Source organism: Panthera leo, chromosome A1 (genome assembly GCF_018350215.1).
Source record: "Panthera leo isolate Ple1 chromosome A1, P.leo_Ple1_pat1.1, whole genome shotgun sequence".
Classification (NCBI taxonomy): domain Eukaryota; kingdom Metazoa; phylum Chordata; class Mammalia; order Carnivora; family Felidae; genus Panthera; species Panthera leo.
In genome coordinates, this window is record NC_056679.1 from 237,708,072 (window position 1) to 237,729,355 (window position 21,284).

The 21,284-nt window shown below is 65.2% G+C and overlaps 1 protein-coding gene and 1 long non-coding RNA gene across 3 annotated transcripts; both read left to right on the forward strand.

The window, feature by feature from the left end:
- The first annotated feature begins 688 nt into the window (after positions 1-688).
- On the forward strand, positions 689-2,668 carry LOC122202222. The gene is made up of 3 exons (XR_006194530.1): positions 689-916; positions 1,457-1,684; positions 2,512-2,668. It is a non-coding gene; the product is annotated as an uncharacterized LOC122202222 (long non-coding RNA).
- Positions 2,669-4,414: 1,746 nt separating this feature from the next.
- IRX4 (iroquois homeobox 4) lies at positions 4,415-9,109 on the forward strand. Of its 2 annotated transcripts, none has more exons than XM_042908518.1 (5): positions 4,415-4,475; positions 4,929-5,180; positions 5,823-5,965; positions 6,848-7,176; positions 7,639-9,109. In XM_042908518.1, exons 1-5 carry the CDS (start codon positions 4,431-4,433, stop codon positions 8,460-8,462), a joined length of 1,593 nt encoding a protein of 530 aa, XP_042764452.1. In that variant the 5' UTR covers positions 4,415-4,430; the 3' UTR covers positions 8,463-9,109. The 2 variants fall into 2 exon arrangements, with proteins under 2 accessions (XP_042764452.1, XP_042764458.1); XM_042908524.1 differs by having other exon boundaries at positions 5,853-5,965.
- The last annotated feature ends 12,175 nt before the right edge of the window (positions 9,110-21,284 follow it).

A 21,284-nucleotide genomic window follows, 5' to 3' on the forward strand; every position in this document is an offset into this window, starting at 1 on the left:
GCCTGGGGACGCCGGCGCGCTCCGCTCGCCAGGTGCTCCGCCTGGAAATGTCTCCATTAGTTGTCGCCTGCTCCCCGCCGGAGCGCGCGCGCCGAGCGGCCGCGCAGAGCCCTCGCGGGCGGCCGGTAGTGGCCGGGCGCCACCGCAGGTAGGCGAGGTCCCCCGCCGCCCGCCCCCGCCCCGGGGCTCCGAGACCCCTCCCCCCTTCCGGGGAGGCGGAGGCTCCGCGCGGCCGCCGAGGGGCGCGGGCGGCGGCGACTGCGGCGACTCCCCGGTGCGTCCCGGGCTGCGCGCTGCTCCCCGCGGCCCCGGCGCCCGAGCGGCGCGGGTGGGCGCGTCCCCAGCGCAGGTAGGGAGTGGGCTCGGCCGCACAAACTTTGCGGGGATCGCTCCTGCGCCGGAGGGCACAAAGTTTGCCGCCTGCCGCTGGGGTCTCCAGAGGCGGCCGCGTTCGCTGCAAGTTGCGGAAACGGGGTGCGGGGGAGGCGCGGGGCGCTGGGGGCCGACGCGGGGCAGCCGGGCCTGCCCCGGGACGCCCCGACCGCGCGCCTTTCCCGCTTGGGCGGCGCCCTGCGGGCGGGCGGCGGGGGCGCGGCGGGAGAACCGGAGCGAAACGGTGGGGGGTGGGGGGGGGTGCAGGCGGTTCGGGAGCAGGATTCCGCGCGCCTGCCTGCAGCTCGCCCGCCTCACTTCGCGTGAGACCCGGAGGACCGGCCGCGAAGGAGTGACCCGCCGACCTCGGCGCCAGCGACACCCAGAACGCCTTTCAGCGCCACACCCCGCCCGGGTGTCCGCAAGCAGTGGGCGGGCACCGGCGCCCCGAGGGCTGGCCCTCGCCCGGCTCCGCGCGCTCCAGCCTCCGCCCTCTGCCTGAGGTCAACTTCGTCGGGCTGGAGCGAGCCCCGGGAGGCTCTCGGTGCGGAGGACGGGGTGGCCCCGGGGGACGACTCGGGGAACCGCGGGGAGCGCCTGGCCTCGGCGGGGCTCGGGAGCGAAGCCCCACGGGGAGCGGGGCGGCGTGGAACGTTAGGGAGCGGCCTACCTCCCAGAGGCCCTCAGCGGCCTACAGCACCCCCCGGGGCGAAGAGAGCGACCCATAGGCCTCTAACGTTGGGCGCTAACCATCCTCAGGCCCCCTGGCCCTGGGCTCCTTCAGCACTCAACAGGCTGGTGGGGGCACCTCGCCCAAGCTGAGCCGCTGCTCGGTCCCCGGGGAGCCTCTGGGGGGTGTATTTAGAACCGAGGGTCCCTGGAGGGACTTGGGTTCAGCACGCGCGTCTATGCAGGAGCATTTAGCTGATGGTACCTGAGATGCCGACCCTCCCGTTCTGCCCGCTCTGGGAGGGAAACCCCGGGGCCTCAGCTCAAGGCTCAGCCTTTTGGGAAAGGGCACTCGGAGAGTTATTCCGGCATTTACTCCGGGACAAAGATAACCCAGAAAGTATCTCGGTTGCAGGAGGCCGGCCTCAGCCCGGCGCAGGGTGTCAGCGAGATGCCGGGGTGTTCGCCAGTCTGGAGACAGGCCTGGCCAGCCCTGCATCCAGGATCGGGTCGCGGGGCCTGGGTGAGCCGGGACAAGGTCGCCAGGCTCCTCATGACAGCACCGAGCTTCCCCAGACAGGGTGGCCGCCAGGGTGCGGCAGGCCTGGAGCCGGCGGGAAGCGGAGGCCTTGGAAAGTAGTCGGTGAGCTTGATTTCTGGATTAGAAGTCCAGGTTGCCTGGGAGAACCGGGCCAGCGGGTGGGGACTGGGGGCGTCTTTTTACGACCCAGGCTGGAAAGGGAAACGTTGCAGTGATGGTCAAAGGAAGCCCTTGACCCCCCTGAGGCCTCCACTGACGGGCTGTGCCCTCCAGGGCTCCGGGCTCCGAAGGCTGCTCACAAGATGAATGTTGGCGTGTTCAGGGGGCGGCGTTCCCCGCGAGCTGTGGCCCGGGTGAGGAAGGGCAGGGCGCAGGCCTGGGTGTGCTGCCCGGCAAGCCAGAGCGAGGTGGCTCAGTGCCGCTGGGACCTGGGCGGTGGCTGTCCTCCCCCTGCCAGCCGAGCGCTCACGATCGCTGGGGTTGGGCCTTGGGAGTGGGGTGAGGACAAGGGGCTGAAGGCATCTTTGCCCCGGATTGCTGCTCCCGGAGCCCCCTCGGCCACCCGTGGCTCGGGCCCCTCCGTGGCCCAAACCTCATTACCAGGAGAGAGAGAGCTGTTTGTAAACAATAAATAATGGAAAGTAGGAGGATGTTCAGAAAAGCCACAGCAGAAGCCGGGGAAACTGGAAGGAGTTGGGAGGAGGGGGTGGGGGAGGGGAGGAGCAGAGGAGGAAGAGGGAGAGCGACTGAGAGATTCATTTCTGCCCCAGAAGCCCCGGTGGCTAGTTTCTTATTATTTACAGGAAGGTGATATTAGCAATTCAGGTGAGAAAGAAATAAACACGGCCGCCACGAGATCAATACAGAATTCAGAAACAATTATTAATGTCATTTGACTCGTGTTCTTTATATATCTCTCCCGGCTACAGACGCTTAAACTGTCTGAATAATTTGCATGGGGCGGCTATTCATTATTTCCGATGATTTTCCTTCGCAAGCAGCTCGGACGTGGCCGGCTGTGGTTCAGCGCGATCGGAGAGCTCGTATTTTCATCTGTAAATTAAAGCAATTACGCAGCAGATATTATATGATGCGTACTGTGGTCTCCAGACAGTCATCAATCACCTTCAACCGAGCTGTCAGAGCGGGCAGATTTCGTTTCTGGGAGGCAGGTTTGCAGCTGGGGAGAGGGCGAGAACGTCATCATTAATTAGAGGGTGACCCTGGGGCGATTCACAGGTCTGAACCCAGGAATCTTTCCGAGCAAGTCTGCACAGCGCCGCCGCGCACAGCTCCCCTCCCGGCCGGCCGACCGCGGGAGGCCGAGCGGGGCAGAGCGGCAGGGGCGAGCCGGGAGGTCCCCGGAGGGCGGCTGCATAAAAGGCGGGGAGCGAGTTCGGGGTGCCCGGGCGCCCATTTGCAGCCTGCGTGCTGGCCTCCGCTTTGCAGTCGAGCTGGGTCCCAGGACCGGGACCCGATGGAAAGTCCTGGAGAGGGCGCGCGGCTGTCCCCCAGCCCCCAGACTGCCCCGCACGCCCCGGGCCCAGAGCTATGCAAAACGGGCAGGGGAAGGCGTCCCGGCGCTCCCTCCCCTGCGGGGCGCCGGGCGGAGCAAGCACAGCGGGAGGGGCCCCGGAGCAGGGCGGCGGAAACCTCCTCTCCGGACCGCGCAGGGCTGTCTGGCAGTCCCGGGTTCAGCCGCGAGGGGCAGGGGGAGGCTGGGAGGGCGGCCGCGGAAGGGGGTGGAGGAGGAAAGGGAGGGCCGCTCGCTGTGCAGGAACTCACAGGACCGGGGGTGGGACGCGCGGGGGCGGTGGGGGGGGGGGGCGTTCCCGGGGGACAGGCTGGCGGGCAGACGCAGAGCCCCGCGGCAATTGGACCACCGAGGCCCGGAGTGGATGGCTCTGGGGGAGGCCTCGGTGGATGGCTCTGGGGAGGACGCGGGACCCACACACCTGAGAGCAGGTTGCCCTTCGGACGCGCACACTGGCAGCCGCATCTGGTTCTGGAACTCCCCGCCCCGGAGCAGGGTTCGAACCGGCGGGAGGCCGAGCAGAGAGCCAGTTAAACAATAGTCGGGGTCGCGCGCGGGCCTGCGGAGCGGCCCTCCTGCACCTGCCGCCGAGCGGGGCGCGGAGGCCCGGCCGCCTGCGCCAGCGCCCGGCTAATTTTAACTGTTGATTACATCTTCGGTGGAGACTCGCTCGTGTGTCCCTTCACATGTCTCATTTGTAATTGAGACTAATGATTACAGTGGGGCGGGCAGGCGCAGGTGCTCATTAATTAATTTCTAATTAAAAGTGCTTCCCATCCTCGGTGACTAAGGAGAAACGGCATTCGTGGGGGCGATATTGACTCCACGGACGGAATTCATTTGTCAGAGCCTGTTGTGGCCTCTTCGCCCCGCGCGGCGCCCCCGCCCCGCAGCCCCGCAGCCCCGCAGCCCCGCAGCCCGGCCGCCGCCAGTGACCCGCACGTCTGCGGCCCGGCCGAGCTGCGCGGCGTGGGCTGACGTCAGCGCCCCCGCCGCTGAAAGCCAAGCACATTTGACTTGACGGGTTCGCGCAACTCGGTGTTTTTTTTTTCCCTTTTTTGCAAAATATGTATTTGTGTCGCCGCTGCGAGGCGGGCTGGTCCCAGAGCCCCCTCGAGGCTCGGGAACGTGAGGCTAAAAGGCTCGGTGCGGCCGTCGCGGCTCACTTTCCCGCCGGGTTAGAAAAGTTTGCGGGGCGCGTGGATGAATTAACCCGCTCTTCCGCTTCGCCCTCCCAGCGCCTAGGAGCCGGCGGCCCCGGAGCAGTGGCCGCGCCACGCGGGCGACCACGCGCAGGACCCCGCCGGCCCCGCCATGTCCTACCCGCAGTTTGGATACCCCTATTCCTCCGCACCCCAGGTAAGGGGGCCCCGCGAGGGTGCGGGGAACGCGGCCGGACACGCCGGCTGGCAGGCTGTCCAGCGACCCGGGGTCGCTTCCCAGAGAGCGGGGCCTGTGCCAGGCGCTCCTTGCACCCAGCCCCGGGGAGGGCAGGGGCACCGAGAAACTCTGACGTGCGGGCCCCCCTTGTCTCCCGCTTTCTTTGACCCTCACCATCACCCCAGGAGAGACGGCGTGGCACAGGAGGGCGTGCGCGGCCTTGGGACCCCCCCCCCCACACACACCCACACACCCGGGGTGCGTGTGAAAACTCCGGGGCCTGGTAGGGCTGGTCCCCCAGTGGCTCGCGGCAGGAGGGAACGCGCGGCGTGGACGGCAGTACGCCCCGGGCCGTGGGGCAGGGTCCCCTGGGCGGCGCGCCCCCCTCACCCGCGGGCGCCGGCGCTTCCTCGCGGCCCCTCCCTCCCCCAGTTCCTGATGACCACCAACTCCCTGAGCACGTGCTGCGAGTCCGGCGGCCGCACGCTGGCCGACTCGGGGCCCGCCGCCTCGGCCCAGGCGCCCGTCTACTGCCCGGTCTACGAGAGCCGGCTGCTGGCCACCGCGCGCCACGAGCTCAACTCGGCCGCGGCGCTTGGGGTGTACGGGGGCCCGTACGGCGGCTCGCAGGGCTACGGCAACTACGTGACCTACGGCTCCGAGGCGTCCGCCTTCTACTCGCTGGTAAGGGGAGGGGATTGTCTGAAGCCTTCCTCCGCCCCGCCACGCCCCTGCCCCCGATTTGCCCAGCCCACCTCCCAGGGAGCCCGCGGCGCGGGCGCAAGTGCCCAGGACCCCACGCTGCAGGGGGAGCCTCCTGGCCGGGTTCCTCCCAGCGCCGCCCGCCCTCGGAGCTCGAGCTCGGCGCCCGCCCCTCGTCCCGCGCTTTCCTCCTCTGAGCTCCCTACCTTCACTCCTCCCGGTCTCCCTCCTCCTCCCTCCCAGTGCCCCACCGCTTGGCCCTCCCCTGCTCCCTTCCCCCTCCTCCCCCCAGCTCGTCTCCCCCCTCGCTCCTCCTTCCTCCCTGCGGGCGGTCGGTCGGTCCTCTTCTTGGGTCCGGGTCCTCCCTCCTGCTGTCTCCCAACCCCCACCTGTCTCCTCTGCCCCCCTCTCCCTCCAACCTCATTCTTCTCTCTCCTACTCCCCGACCACCACCCCCCAATTCTGCGCGTCCTCTCTCCCCATCTTGAGGCTTCTTTGCTCCCTGGGCCCAAGAGAGAGTCCGGGGGTGGGGGTGGCTTATGAGGCTGCCCAGGGGTGTGTGCAAAGCGTGCAAGAGCCAAGGGGCCTGGGGGGCTGGGGTTGAGCTGGGTCGCCTCCCGGAAGCTGCGACCCCAGGCGCGTGGGATCCTACAGAATGGCTTCGACTCCAAGGACGCGCCGGGATCTGCGCATGCGGGCCTCGCGCCTGCTGCGGCCGCCGCCTACTACCCCTACGAGCCGGCGCTGGGCCAGTACCCCTACGACAGGTGAGGGACCGGCGGACAGAATCCCTCCTCACTGCCCCCGCCCGGGCCCCCGCGCTCCATTCAGTCGTCAAACTCCGCACCACCAGCCCCACGCCCCCTGTGAATGTTTGGGCGGCTAGGGGAGGGATTTCGGGTCAGGTTTCAGCGGACCTGCGCTACTCCCGAGCCCCGCCCCCTTGGCAAGCCTTGCCCCACTGGGCAAATGCGTCCCCAGCCTCTCCCTCTCGCTCCCTTCGCTGTCTGGACCCTCACAGCCCTCGCTGCACTGTGGTTCTGGGCCGCTGTCAAGTCTCCCTGCCCAGGCTTCAGACGCCTCCCTCTGCCCAAGAGCCCAGCCCACCTTTCCCTTTGGTGGGAACCAGAAGGGGGAGTCCAGTCTGCTCATCCAGAGACGCGTGGCCCATCTTGGGGGGAGGAGGGTGACAATTATAAATTTAACTGCAGGAAGTCCACATAAGCCGTCTGGACGCTTTCTCCCCACGGACACTAATGACCACCCCTGCCCACGGCTGTTATATAGTCGGGTTCACATTTGTGTGGTTCGGGGATCAAAAGGGTAGGCGAGGGGGCCCATAAAGGAACCTGAAGAAATAGATGTCTATGTAGGGTGACAGAGACCTGGCCAGGCCTTGAGCCCACATTCCACTCCGGCTAGGAAGGAGCCCAGGCTCCCTGTAAGTTGAATCAAATATACACATCTTGGGCCACAAAAGGCTGTGCCTGTGGGCCGTGGCGAGGAACCAGGGGCCTGGGTTTGACCCAGGTCTTACCACCATAAAAACACTCCCACACGACGGGGACTGAAAGCCTGCCTGGGCCTTGGCCCGCCGCCCGCGACGCAAGGGTCCCGGCCCAGCGCCCCATTGCCCAGCCTGTCTCCAGGTACGGGACCATGGACAGCGGCACGCGGCGGAAGAACGCCACGCGCGAGACCACCAGCACGCTCAAGGCCTGGCTGCAGGAGCACCGCAAGAACCCGTACCCCACCAAGGGCGAGAAGATCATGCTGGCCATCATCACCAAGATGACCCTCACGCAGGTGTCCACCTGGTTCGCCAACGCGCGCCGGCGCCTCAAGAAGGAGAACAAGATGACGTGGCCCCCGAGGAACAAATGCGCGGATGAGAAGCGACCCTATGCGGAGGGCGAGGAGGAAGAGGGGGGCGAAGAGGAAGCCAGGGAGGAGCCCCTCAAGAGCACCAAGAATGAAGGTGGGTGGGACCTGCAATGCTAAGGCTGGGGCACCGAGGCCGGGACTCCCTGTGCCTTCTTCTTGGGTTCTGGGACCTCTGAAGACATTGAACCTGGGGTAGTAAGAGCAAACTGTCAGGGCACGGGCAACAAATGAATGAGCTGACCCATGGGGGCCCTGACCTGGGGGCCTGCGGGAGTAACTGGGAACAGGCTTAAAGAAATCCAAAATAACGCTTAAAACAATAGACACACTCTCCCTCCGCCCCCACCCCCCACCCCATTGATTTGAGCAGGAAATCGCTAGGCTTCTTTGTTACCACTTGGGGTTCTGGAGCAGGTGGGAGGTACAGGTGCTTCTCCTAGCTTGGGGGCGGGGGGTCGGGCCCATAACCATGTGCGCAGAGCTAGGAAGGAAGAGTGAGGTCCAGACTAGCGCCTTCCTCTCTTCCTGCACCGGCCCCTCTTTCTACCCCGCGCAGAGACGGTGGGCAAAGGGGAGAAGGATCTAGAACTCACAGACTTGGAGGATTTCGACCCGCTGGAGGCGGAGCCCCCTGAGTGCGAGCTGAAACCGCCCTTCCAGCCCCTGGACGGCGGTCTGGAGCGCATCCCCGCCGCGCCTGACGGTCCAAGCGCCCCGGGAAAGGAGGCTTCCGGCACCCTCCGGATGCCCCTGGCCGCCGGTGGCGCGGCCGCCCTGGACCAGGACCTGGAGAGGGCCAGAAGCTGCCTCCGGAGCGCGGCGGCTGCGCCCGAGCAGCAGCCTGGCGCTGGGGGCGGCTCGCAGGCCTGCGAGGCCAAGCTGGGCTTTGCGCCGGCTGGGGCGACGGCGGGCCTCGAGGCCAAGCCGCGCATCTGGTCGCTGGCTCACACGGCTACCGCGGCCGCCACAGCCCTGAGCCAGACTGAGTTCCCCTCGTGCATGCTGAAGCGCCAAGGCTCCGCTGCCCCTGCGGCCGCTTCCTTGGCTCCTGCGTCGTCCTCGCCTGCGGCCCCGGCCCCCACTGGTGCCCTGGACAGGCACCAGGACTCCCCGGTAACCAGTCTCAGAAACTGGGTGGATGGGGTCTTTCACGACCCTATCCTCAGGCACAGCACTTTGAACCAGGCCTGGGCCACCGCCAAGGGCGCCCTCCTGGACCCAGGACCGCTGGGACGCTCTCTGGGGGCAGGTGCCAACGTGCTGACGACGCCCCTGGCGCGCGCTTTCCCGCCCTCCGCGCCCCACGACGCCCCGTCCGCAGGCTCAGCCAAGGAGCTGCTGGCGGCGCCCAAGGCCGGGGGCAAGCCCTTTTGCGCCTAACGGGCCCCGCCCCGCGCGGAGGAGGAGCAGACGGGGAGCCGGCCTGCTGCGCGTCGCAGACTCTGTTTCTACGGAGTTTCCAAAGCAGGACGGGAGCGCGTCCAAGTGCAGGCAGCCCACCCGCCGTGGGGGGACCGGCCGGACTCGGCCCTCCCGGCCACAGACCCCGCCTGGACAAGCATTGGTCCGGGCCGTTTCCGACCTCCGCCCCGGGCCCCAGCCGGGTAGGGACGCTCCCAGAGCAGAAGGGAGCCGCCCCGGAGCCTAAAGTTTACGTCCCAAAGTTTACACGGACCAGACATTTCAGCTCTGAGGCTTAGTTTTGCTGCCTCCTCCCGGGTTTGAGGCATCCTTGCTCCTTCCGAAGACCCCTCAGCCCGCTGACCCGCGTCGTCCTCAGCACACCTTCCAGCAACCGCACTCCCACCTGTTTACACTGTTGCACACTCGTAACTCGATAAAATTACGTTTTTTTACGTGTATGTTCACACCAATAATTGCCTGCTTCAGAGGCTGATATAACAAACCAATAAACCGAGTGATGGTGTTTGCATTGCAAAATGAACACGCTTCACACCCAGGGGGTTGAGGTCTTGCCCAGGAAAGGTGCTAATCGCCCAGAGGAGGAGGGGGCGGCGGCCTGCCCGAGTGCCCCGCGAAGTTAACCCGCAGAGCCCAGACGTCCTGCTTCAAAGCCCCGTTTGTAGCAACGGTTACGGGAACTTCCAGGAATTTTGGAGTCTGTGAGAGAAGTGCACAGGCCCTAAACTGCAAACTCTCCCCCGTTACCACACTCCACAATGCTGAGAAAGTGGGGGTTTCCCTTGCAAGATTAGAGTAACTTTTAAACTTGCTAAATTCCCTGGAACTGGGGGGGGGGGGTGGTGGGGGGGTGGCGTGGACTGCGTTCCGACGACCGCCCTAAGCCGAAGTGGCGCGGCCTTCCCGCCCCCGGCCCCGCCTCCCCTCCCTCCCGGGACCGGCCGCCCCGCCCGCGCTCCGAAAGCCCGGGGCCGCGCCCCGGGGGTGGGGGGGTGGGCGAGCGCTTAGTCGGCTGCGGATAGAAGGCGGGGCTGGGAGTGGAGGCCCGGGGGCGGGGGCGGGGGCGAGCCCCGCCTGGCCCCGGTTCCCGCGCGCTTCCAGCCCTGGGTTCCCGCTTCCCTCCGGCCCCCACCCCCACCCCCACCCCCGCGGAGCCCGGCCCGCACCTCCGAGCCCAGGAAGCTCTCGGGGCGCTCCCTCCGGTGGCGCGGGCCCCTGGAGGGCGGCGGGGAGCGCTGCGCTCTGCACTCGGGGTCCCCTCGCCGGCCAGCGCTCGGCTGCGGGGGCCTCGTCGCAGTCCCAGGCGTCCCGAGGAAGGACGGATCGGCAAGTCGGCGAACCTGCCGGGGGGCGGGGGGCCTTGGAGGCGCCCGCGAGGCGGGGTCCCTCCCTGCGACGGTTGGGACTGGACAGGGGCCCGCCCCCGCGGGGGTCCCGGGCCGCCGGGGAGCGGCTCCGGGGCGGGCCTCGAGCGCTGGTGGCCAGAGGCCGGTGTCGGGGTCCGCGCCCCAGAGCGACCGGACCTCGACCCCCGGCGCCTGAGAAAAGGGGGCGGTCCCGGACCCCGGTGGCCGGGCGGGCGCCGCGCCCCAGGCCTGTCCGGGCCGCGCGGTAATTGGATTGTATCCGCGCGCTGTCACCGTATTGACTTTCGCTCCCGTGGATGATATCATCGGGACTCGGAGGCTCGCCGCTGATGCGCCTGTCAAAGGCTGGGCGGGGGCCCCCGGCCCGGCGAGCGAGCATCAGCCAAGATAATTTGAAGTGAAATTTTCATTTTGACAGTAAACCCCTCAATTTCTAAAGGCTCCGCGCTCCGAGAGCTCGCTGGCAGGGGGAGGCTTTGCAGAAAGCCCACGTCTTAGACTGAAAAGGGCAAAAGAACTCGAATTAGTTGTAATAGATAAAAGGGCAAAAATAAAGAGTCAAGGGTACTTGACAGTAATAGCGAAAGTGGAGTCTCGGGGGAGACGCGTTGCGGCCGCGGCTGGGGCGCCAGGAATTTTAATGCGGCCGAGGGCGGCTGCCCCCGCGCCCCCACCCCAGCCCCAGACAAAGCCAGACATTTTCAGCAAAAATGAGGCTTCGCTGACGCAGGCGGCGCGGCGGGCGGGGTAGGGGCTGTGGGGGCCGCGGCCCGGGCCCCGGTGCGGGTGGCAGGGGCTGTGGGGGCCGCGGCCGGGTCTGGACCCCCGCCCCCCCCTCCCGACCCCCCGCAGCCAGTCCGGGGGGGGGGGGGTGCCCAGAGGGCTCCCGCTGCCGACCACGCCTTGGCCCTGGAGACCTCACACTCTGGGCAGGGTCTGTGGGGCAGGAAGCCCGGCCGGTTCCCGCAGACTGGAGGTCAGAATCCCGCACCGCAGGAGCCCCCAGACCTTGGTGGCGCCGACTGGAAGAGACTTGTTTGATTAATCTGCAAAATTGTGGGGATAAAGACATCAGGTGGGGCGGGGAGTCAGCCGCGCACCCCTCCCCCCCCCACCAGGGGCTGTCCCTTGGACCTCCCCCTTACCTTTGGGGGGAATGCTCTGGAAGGCTGGCCGTAGGCACCCTTACCCCCAAGTGGCCTGTGTGCCCCGGGGTGGGGGTCAGGAGGCGGATCCCCTCAGTGAGGGGGAGGGGACAGGACGCCGCCGGGGTGGGGAGGGTGGGGACGTGTGTTTTAAGGGTCTGTGGTGCTGGGGAGAAAGGTCGTGGTGGGGGGCGGGGACCCGCTTCCCTCCCGGGAGGCTGTCAGGGCAGCGGCGCTGGGGACCGCGCTCTCAGCCACTCAGGCGTGGCCAATTCAGACACACCAAGGAAGGGCTGCTAAATTAACGGCGCTCTTTACATAGCGCCCAAATAAAACTGTAATCAGCCGCGCGTTACTTTTCATTAAGCGAGTCTGACAGCAGCATATCCAGACCCGACAGGGAAATATACGGTGGCGGCCGGCCCGGTCTAAGATAATTCCTTAAGCTCCATTAACAACTCTTAGCCGCGGGAAATGGGCTCCCGGAAAACGTCTCCAAATCTAAGAGCTTTATCGACCCTCAAACCGCCGCTGATGCCTCCATTTCTTTCTTTTTTTTTTTCTCTTTCTACCCCCCCCTTTTTTTTTTTTAACTTAAGGGAGACTCGTCCAGCGAGGTAATAGAGTTTGACACGACACCTTCTTAACTAGAGAGAGAGGCAGGGACACCAGCCCTTAAATGATATTTAAAAGGCAACCAATTAAGATTTAAAGTGATGGTCTCCTGAGACTGCCCGATTCATGCCCCACCACCTCTCCCCGGGCCTGCCTGCCTGCCTGCCGGTGGCTGCACACGGCCTGCCCGCCCCTCCGTCTCTCTCCCTCTCCCCGGCCTACCCGCCGCCGCCGTGTGTTCCCCTCTCCATTCTGTCTGTGTCTTTCTCTCGCATAAAACAAGAGACAGAGAAAAGATCTTTCCGTGCTCCAGTCCTCCCCAGTGGGAGGATTCTTGGGACCGCCTGTCTCCTAAGGCACATAGTAGCGGGTTGAGGGACACTGAGCCTGGCTCCCCCTGCGGACATCCAGCTGGCCATGTGGTGTCCCCGGTGCCCCGGGGCCCAGACGAGGCCCCTCCAGTGGGGTGTGGGCGCCCAGGCTGCAGGCCGTGAGGTCAGCCTCGCTCACAGCGGGCAGGCCGTCTGGTGAAGGGACAGCCCAGGTTGGGGCGGGTGGCACTTGGTACCAGGGGAGGGCTCTGAAGTGCCTCCTTCCAGCTGGTACAATTGAGGCAGAGGGAGTCCCCTGCCCAGAGCTGCTGTCCTCTGCGCCAGGGCACCAGGAAGATGCCGTTCCCTCCTTCACAGTGACGGTGACACTGGCCAGGGTATTTGCCCCATTGGTGCCACTAAGCGGGAGAACCTGGAAAGCCCCTCCGCCAGGATCACGGCGTGGGAAGGCGGTGAAGCCCTGGGAAGGAAACACCGTGACCTTTCCATCTGACCCTGTCTGGAACAGTGGGGCCCTGGAGGAAGAGAAGGCGGGGGTGGGGGGGGGGGCCTTCAGGGAGGAGGGGGGCAGGGAGAAGGAGGGAGGACTGCCTTCCAGCATGTCTGGCATCAGCTTCATGAAATTGTGAAGAAACTGCCTTTTCCCCGGAGGACTCTGGCCCTGGGGTGAAGAGGGGTTTACCGAAGCCCCGGGACCAGTCAGGCCCCTGCACATTGGGGGATCCCTGAGCGGGCAGCGCCCCCACTTTGCTGCTGGGGTGCAGTGGCTGCTGGGGTGCAGGGGGCCGACGCCGCCCGGAAGGCACTGGGGCAGGACTGTACGAGGCGAGGCACCCGTCTCACCGGCCTGGGGGTGGGGGGTGTCTTCCCTGGCCCCAGGCCCCCTCCCCATCCCGGGGCTTATTGCCACTTCCAAGGAGATCTAAACACGAAGGGTGCAGTTCAGGAGCCAGAAGCCCCACCCGCTAAGAGCCTTAATGTCTTGAACTAAGCCCACCGAGTGAGCGCCCAAAGCGGGAATTAGAGCGAGAAGGGGCTTATGCAGGCTTGGCGTGAACCCTGGCCCACTTGGGGTGGCTGATGCCTCCCTTCCAGCAATCCAACCAGAATTCTGTGTCCGTTACAGTGGTGTGGTCACTCCAGGGAGGAGCTCCCAGAAAAGGAGCTGAATGTCTGTAGCAGCATCCGACCTCCACTTCTGGTGTCGATGCAGACGAGACTGAGCAGGGCCGCCTGTGTGCTTAGGGACTCTGTCATCTGGCCGGGAAACGGTCATGATGGGAGTAGAACTAATGGGGGCATCAATGTGGGGGGTGCACCAGCCTGGTCCTCCCTGCCTTTGCTTCTCAAGGCACTGTGCTATCTTAAAGGCATAACCCTTACGTTCGTCCGATCGAGCCGGTGGAAGGAGCTGATGGGGTCATGTGCACAACACTTGTGTGAACCCCGTTTCCACCGGCCCGGGGTTTGCAGATGCCGTGCTGAGGGAGAGGCACTGAGTGTCGGCCTGCCCGGCCCCAGCAGGTGCAAGCAGGCCTGGCCAGGAGAGGCTGGGAGAGCAGGAGGGGTCCACGCCAGGCCCCAGAAGCTATTCAGCAGGTCGGGCATACGTGTGTATGTCGTCGCTGTTTGCCCCTGTCCTGCTGGGATGATGCCCCGGGCCGGCCGTGGTGAGCTGGGAGGGCCCACAGCTGGCCTGGAGAGGGCCTTTGTGACAGACGGAGCAGGAGGAGGGAGAGCATTCACGGTGGAGGGAGGGGCCAGTCCAGAGGCCAGGGCACCGGAAGTGACAGGACTCACACGGGTGAGTGTAGGGGAGACAGGGACAGCAACACCAGTGGAGCCGGACTGAGGAAAGTGTAGGTGGGACAGTGAGCAGGGGGGTAGCTTCAGGTCACCTGCCACAGCCCCCTAGGGGCAGGAAGTCACCCAGTTCCCAGGGCAGGGCTGGGATGCAGTGGCTAGGTGTAGACAGGTGGGTGTAGGCAGGCCAGTATAGGCAGGTGAGTGTAGACAGGCGGGTGTAGACAGGTGGGCGTAGTCAGGTGGGTGTAGGCAGGTGGGTGTAGACAGGCGGGTGTAGGCAGGTGGGGGCTGTTCACCAAAGTGTGTCCGGCTCACCTGACGTGGGGCGGCCAAGGACAGAAGAAAACCACCCAATCATCCACCAGAGTGCAGGCAGCAGAGACAAACCCCAGGACAAAGGAAATGTGGTTTCCGTGTGACGCTCTGACATTTGCTAGTGGCCTAGTAAGATTAGGGGCATCTCTGGGGACAGCAGGAAACTGATGGGTGCGTGTAAGTATGCGGGTGCCACGGGCCAGGAGAACAGCCGCACAGCGGCACGGCCACGTCCCTGCCGGGCTTTGACTGGCGCCTCGTGGGCATCCTGGCCTTACCAAGGGCACCTGCCCTGGGGGACCCGCAGGGTCAGGTGAGGCCGCTCCATCGGAAACGCCTGGCAGACGTATAGCTTGGTCCAGCTGTGGCCTCCCCAGTGCAGGGGCAGGGCAGGGAGAGGGAAGGGTGCCAGCACCTTTGGCTGAGGAGCTGCCACTGAGAGAGCCTGCCTAGAATGAGGCGAGCAAGCCCGCCTGCACCTACGGAGGGTTTGGGGGGGGGGGGGGGGACGCCGAAGTAGAGACCTCGCTGAGTCGGCTGGAGGAGGAGGGGGAGCTCACCCTCTGCGCAGGGGTGAGGGAATGGAGCAGGGGGGCAGGACCCAGTGTCACGGGCCAGAGGGCAAGCAGCCCCAGGCCCCCAGGAGCCCCGCTCCCTCACAGGCCGGGGAGGACCCGCCCCACGACCCCTCCTGCGCACCAGAGGGCAATGCACTGGGCACGCGGTCCTGCGGGGAAGTGACGGCTGACCGGCGCCACTGGTCACAGGACCCCCACCCCGGGACCCAGCCTGAGCTCGAAGTGCAGCCCCGCCCCACCCCACCCCCAGGCTGACCTGGAATCGGGGACCGTGTCCCCGCCCCTCAGAGACTGACTCACGTGCCCACAGCAGCCTCACCAGCCAGGAGCAGGGTCTGCCCCATCACACAAGTGACGCCCATTCACAATCAGCCTGCAAATGGGACCTTAATTAATGAATTTGATGATAGAGACTCTTTTCATGGAACATTAGCCCAAGTTCAAGATAATCAGCCTGAACACAAACTCCAGCTTCGCAACAACACTCGCCGGGGGCAGGAACATAATTTACGTCCGGCAAGTGGGTGGGCGCGCGGCTTCCGGGCAGGGGGCTCACCTCCAGGCACAGGACGGTCCAGGAGCTGGGGACAGACCCTTCTGTGGCACGGCGCACACACAGGCTGTCATGGGCACCTCTCGGGGTCATCAGAGTCCATTGCACGCGGCCCTGCTTCCGCTGGTCTGTGGGTATGTGACGGATGCCCCCGTGTGTCCGTGAGAACAGGATGAAGGTTTTCCGAGGCGGCCCCATCTCTGTGGACGGGGCGGCCCTGACGGGGGGTGGGGCACTGAGGCCGGAGAACCCCAGGATTTAGGGGCCACAGCTGGCCTTTCCCGCTGGCACTTCGGTAGTGAAAACCGGTCACGTGCGTGGTTGTGGCTACCTGTGTGGGACCCTGGGGGCTGCGGGGGTGGGGGCAGCACCCCGAGGATGCTCCAGGCTGGGCCGGCGTGGGGGGAGGGCGTCCCACAGCAGTTCCGGGGGGAGGGGAGCCGCAGGGGCACACACGCCTGCCGTGCAGGGGAGGCACCCAGGGTTCAGAAAGGCAGCGGCAGGCCTGGCGGGGAGGGGCGCCCCCGCCCCGCTTTCCTCCTCCCCTTCCCTCCCCAGCTCAGCTCGCTGCCTCGCCGGGGGTGGGGCGCTGGAAGCGAGGCGGGAGGAAAATCCGGTGAGTGTGGCCTCACCAAGGGGCACCGCTGACCCCAGGGGAGACCCGGGGCCTGCGGGATCGGGCCACCCCGTACAGAGCTCACTTCTAACTCGGGCGCTGCAGGGGTGAGGCGCACACGGTGGGAATGGAGGAGACAGCGCTTTAGAAAAGGCTCACGCTCCTTCTCCACCTCGCCTGTGTCTTCAGTAACAGAGTAGCCTAGAACGTTCCACCGCAGGAGGGCAAGGAGCCCCTTGGGGAAGACACAGGTGCAGGGACCACACAGTTGGCCGAGGGTGTCCCGCAGGAAGGGGCCCCAGAGCCCTGGGGACGAAGCAGCCAGCGCTCAGGCACCTTCGTGCCTCCCCGCCCGCCCCCACAGCCTGGTTGGTTGCCCTCCTCTAGATTTCATTCCAGAACCCCAGCTTCCCCCATGGTGCAGCACACGCGGCTCGTTAGGGTGAATTTTCAGCGCATTTGCAACTTTTCACCCATTTCCAGCTCAGCGGGCTGGGGCTGCAGGGAAGTCCCCCCAGGAAGCAGTGGAAGGGCCCTCTGGACCCCAGACGGTGGGTTCCAGAGCCCCCGGCAACCCCCCTACAGACACAAACCACATTGTTATTTTGGTTTTGTTCCCAAGCTTCTGGAAACCAGAGGTCACTTTTTATTCCTCCCGTTCGAGTACAGACTAGATCACGTGGCGCACTGAGCTGCTGGGCCTGCACTGACGCAGCACCCCTCCTCGGACGTCTTTTCTAGACGTGCCCGGTTCCACCCCCCCCGGGGGAGACCGGCGACCAGGCGGCCTCCCTGGTCCTCACCTGCCGTAACAGCGCTGTCCCTGCGGTGAACATAGACTGCGTCGTCCGAGCCTGGGTCACCGAAGTCCCAGGCCGCGTCTCGCGGGCCGCCACCCGCCCTTGGCAGGCGTGGGTTCGCGGGGGGAACGCCCCAAGACCCCGACCTGCTTTGGGCTCTCGAAACCAAGGGCACCCCTTGTGTGGAGAAGTTACAGGGCTGTGGGATCGCATCGCAGGGAAGGGGGGAGACACAGATACGTGCACAGACTTAAAAAGCAACGTGACACGTGCACACAAGGGACACGTTAGACGGGGGAGAGGCAGTGTCTCCTACCTTTTCTAGGTGGTTCCTTGAAGATCAAGTTTAGGGTTTTCATCACGGCTTTGCTTTTGTTTCACACAATCACCTGACTTCTCATGCGGTTCGGAGAATGAGACTGTGGCCCTGAAGCACGTGGGGCCCTCGCGGGTCCCTTCTCGGCCCAGCAGTGCTGGTGCCTGATCCTGCAGTGTCTCTGTGCCCCTCCCCGGCCTGCGCTGACCCCTCTCCTCGAGTTCACCCAGAAAACGGACGTAATTCAGGCACTTGCTGCAAAGGGACAGCAGCGGCCATGTCGTCCGCCCGGGCCCGGGGCTTCCGCGCCACCACCCGCCCTCCGGCCTCCACAGGGTTAGTAATTGTGCCATCACGAGCGGCTCGTGAGAGGCTGGGGGATCGGAAACAAGGGAGCCTCGCTGTCCGGGAGAGAGAGGGACAGAGCGGGCAGGCCGCAGGATGTCCGGATGAGCCACGCCTGGGCTGGCATTCGAGCATCTGCACTGGGGGCTGTCCTGCCCACCCAGGACCACAGGCTGACACCCGGCGTTTCCTTCCAGAAGACCCTTACCCCAGCCTCCCCACTCCCTGCATCCCCTCAATCATCCACACAGGGCCGTCTCTCCACTGACCAAGCCTTGAGTGCAGGTGCACTTCCGGGAAACAGAACCTCAGGATAGAAATCTAGATGGAGTTTGCTGGTCGGATGGGATCCAGAGGCATCCGTGCTGCCCGTGGTCTGAAGCACCTACAGCCACAGAACCATGATGCAAGCCATCACCTGTGGCCGGCTCCAGACGGCCGCCTGTTCACAGGAGGCTCTGGTGACCAGGCGGCCACCACGTGCACCAGGGTAGAAACTTGCAGAGCGAGGGCCCAGGCATGAAGAACCCCAGGGCTCAGAATCCCCATCCTGGACCCCGTCAGGACCAGAGAGCTACGGGGCTGTCCTAAAGGAAGCCCTTCTCTCCAGTAGCCTGAGGGTCACAGGCTGGAAACCGGATTCTCGGGCCGCCTGGCAGGGCACCTGGGGTCCCAGCCCTGGAGGGCCTGAGCCAGTGACCGGGGCGGCACCATGAGAGGACAGGGACGGAGTCCAGTAAGAGGAGGGTGTGAGCCCCTGCCTAGTCTGGGCACTTCTCGCTGCCCTGCCCCCAGCCACCCTCTCCTTGTCCGGGAGCTCCTGGATCCCCATCACCCCTCGGTGCTTCAAAACCCGAAACCCACCTGAAATCCCGGGGGTCCAGGGCTCAGCTACAAACTGACCAGGAGGACGGGCCGTGCGCGCAAAAAGTTTGTACAATTTTTATGGACAGAACCACAGGGAGTCTGGAGGGCAGTGGCCCCGAGGGCAACAGGCCAGGCTGGAGGGCGTGGCATGCCCCACCGTGCACTCTGGCTCCGTGGCATTGGCTGGGGCGGCCGAGAGGAGCTCCCAGTGTTTCAGTGGCTGATGGAGATGTGGGCTCTCTCGCCGCCACGTGGAATTAAATCTGAAGGGGAGGACACCAAATCTCGGGAGACAGGACTGTGGCATCAGGTGGGCTCACCATGCCTGCCCCGCCCAGCCCCACCCATTCCTGCCACAGGCCCCAGCGCATCCCCTCCCCCGGCCCCGGGAAGGAAGCGGTCGAAGAGAGAGCCTACATTCTCGAAGGCCCTGCGAGGCTCTTCCCTGTGGGCTGAACACGAGAGACCCCGATTTCACGGGGATGGCGTCCCAGAGAGCCAGGGCCAACGGCTAGGTCTCGACCGCCAGAGACAAGGTGGGCGCGGGACCCCATTCACGAACCCCAGTAGTCAGCCAGCTAAAATCCTACTTGACTTGTACAATAAGGGAGACAAAGACAAAAAGCCTGGAAACGAGCAAAAACCGGGTCAAACCTCCAAGCCTGACGGACAAGATTCGACCTGAACCATGGCCTGCTGACCAACGCCCAGCTTGCGCCGGTTCCGAGGCCCCGTGCGGAAGGGAGGCCGTGTCCCCTGGGCTGACACCTCTGCACCACCAGAGGTGCGTGTGCAAGTCTCCTTCCTGACCTTCCCAAGAGGGCCAGCGTGACCGTGTGCCGTGTGAGGGACACATCCCGGGGATTTCTGCACAGTGGCTCAGGATGGACACTAATTTCTGGAAATCAGGAGGGCCGCAGTGGCCACAGTCAGGACAGGAACCCATGCAGGCAGGTGCATGGAGCTGGGGCTCAAAACCTTGAGAGATTCGGGGGTGGTGACCACAGTCAGACACCCACCGACCTCCCCGTGACCTATACAGGGGACGGCTGGACCTCGTAGGACGTCATCGAATCACCATAAACTCGGGAGGGTGGTGACCCCCGCTGGGGCTGACTCTCCAAACGTGGCTTCTTTAGTGGGAAAAGATCAACGCGTCCCTTCTCACCAACGAGTGGCTAACGATGTGCGAGCACATTTTTCTCTATGGCGGTCAGTAAACACCACCACACATACGGTTTCACCCGCAAAGAAGGCTGTGCTAAAGCCCCACTGTGTTCCCTGAAGCCCCACTGTGCTCCCTGGCCCCTGGGCGTGACCGGGCGTGCCGAGTGAGTGGCCTTGATCACAAAACAGAGAGCGGTCACCACTCCACACGGGGGCAGGGAGGAGAACGCTTGCAATCCAGAAGGTTCTCTGGGCTTTTCAGATACTCCCGTCCTGTGGGTAAAGAAAAGTTGCTGTAATCTGACACGGGGGAGGGGACATCTATTTGATTGGAGACGGAGTCTTCAAAGAGGTGATCAACTAAAGTGAGGTCACTAGCGTGGGCCCTAATCCAATCCGACCGGTGTCCTGAGGAAGGGAGGAGATCAGGACACAGACACAGGGGGAGGTGCCCGTCCACGGGCCGAGGAGAGAGCAGCCTGTCCACCCGGCCCTCGGGCTTCCCACCGGCAGGCTTCCCTTGCTCGAAGTCACCGGGTCTAGGGACGGCCGTCGCCCCAGCAGCCCCCGGGCACTGACGGGGGGCGGTGGGAGAAGCTGGACGCCCAGACGCGGGCAGAGTCGAGGCTGACAGCCTGGCTCAAACCCCGTGAAACGCCGGGCCGCAGCCTTTCCTGTTAGCAAGTGGTCAGGCATCTTGTGCAGACCTTTGGATTTGCTGCGGGCTTCCGCTAACATGCCCCGAGCTTTGCGAATGCTCCCGAGTGGGGATATCCCGTTTGCGCGCGTGTCTGCTGGGTTTCTGCGAAGAGCGACGCGCCCTCGGTACGCGGGCAGAGACCTCGGCTTTCGCGAGACGACGACGGGCTTCTCGTTGCAGGCTCGATGGTGGACCCCGCAGCGAGACCGCGTCCTGCGAGCTTCGCGAGGCCCGCGCCCTGTGGCATCGCGACGGGATCTCCGGGGCCGTCCTGGCACAGAGACAGCACCGCTCACGTCACCGCCACCTGGACCCGCACGGTTTGAAGCCCCGCTTCCGGCGGTCTTGCCTGCTCCACTCGAACCCATCTGCACTCACGGGGCCTCGGGGTGGGGGGCGGCAGCCCCGACGCGCACGTTACTGCCCAGTGACACCCTCGTAAATGAAACAACCGGGAGAGAACAGTGCGGGCAGCTGGGCAGAGCGGGCCTGTGCTGAACCGCCTCTGCGGCACGAGCTGGACCGGCGATGCCTGTGCGTCCCCAGGGGCCTCGGGCTCGGTCCCCTTGCCTGGCACTCCCCACACCCGGGGCGGTGTCCTTGTGGGACACAGAAAGGGCGGGGGCTGCACGGGCACGGCATCTTCTCTCTACAGCAGCCGAGGCCCCAAGTAGCCCAGCCCATGTCTGCAGGACCGTGGACGGGTCACAAGTCCGTGCACGGTCAAAGCCGTCTACCAGAAAGAAAGCGGGTGCTCCTGAGTCCCTCAGCCCATCTTGCTGGGGCTGTCCTGTCAGGAGGCTCTGCCTCGCCAGGGACAGCAGAACCACAGACACACAGGGCGAGGGACCTCCCTGCCGGGCGGCTGGGCACACAGAACCCCTGGCTTCTAGGTTATCAGACCCAAACCCAGAGGGGCCAGCAAATCTCTGGTTCCAGAAGAGACACTGGGAAGATGTCAGGTGGTGACACGGGACAATGAGTACAGGTCACAGGCAGGAGGGTTACTACGGCAGGAGGTGACTGTGACCCGTGGACAGGAGACCACGGGGCTAGGAAGTCCCTCGGTCAGGGCCAGCGGCCCCCGCAGCTCTGGTCCGGGGCACATCACTGTCCCACCAGAGCAAAGCAGAGGTTGGGGGTCAGAGAACCCAGGGTGGGGCCTCCAAGGTCCCAGAAACCTGCGAGGGAGGGAAACAGGGTTGTGGTGGAGGAAGTGTCTTTGGAACGACAGCCGTCCGCGAACGGCCTCCAGCGA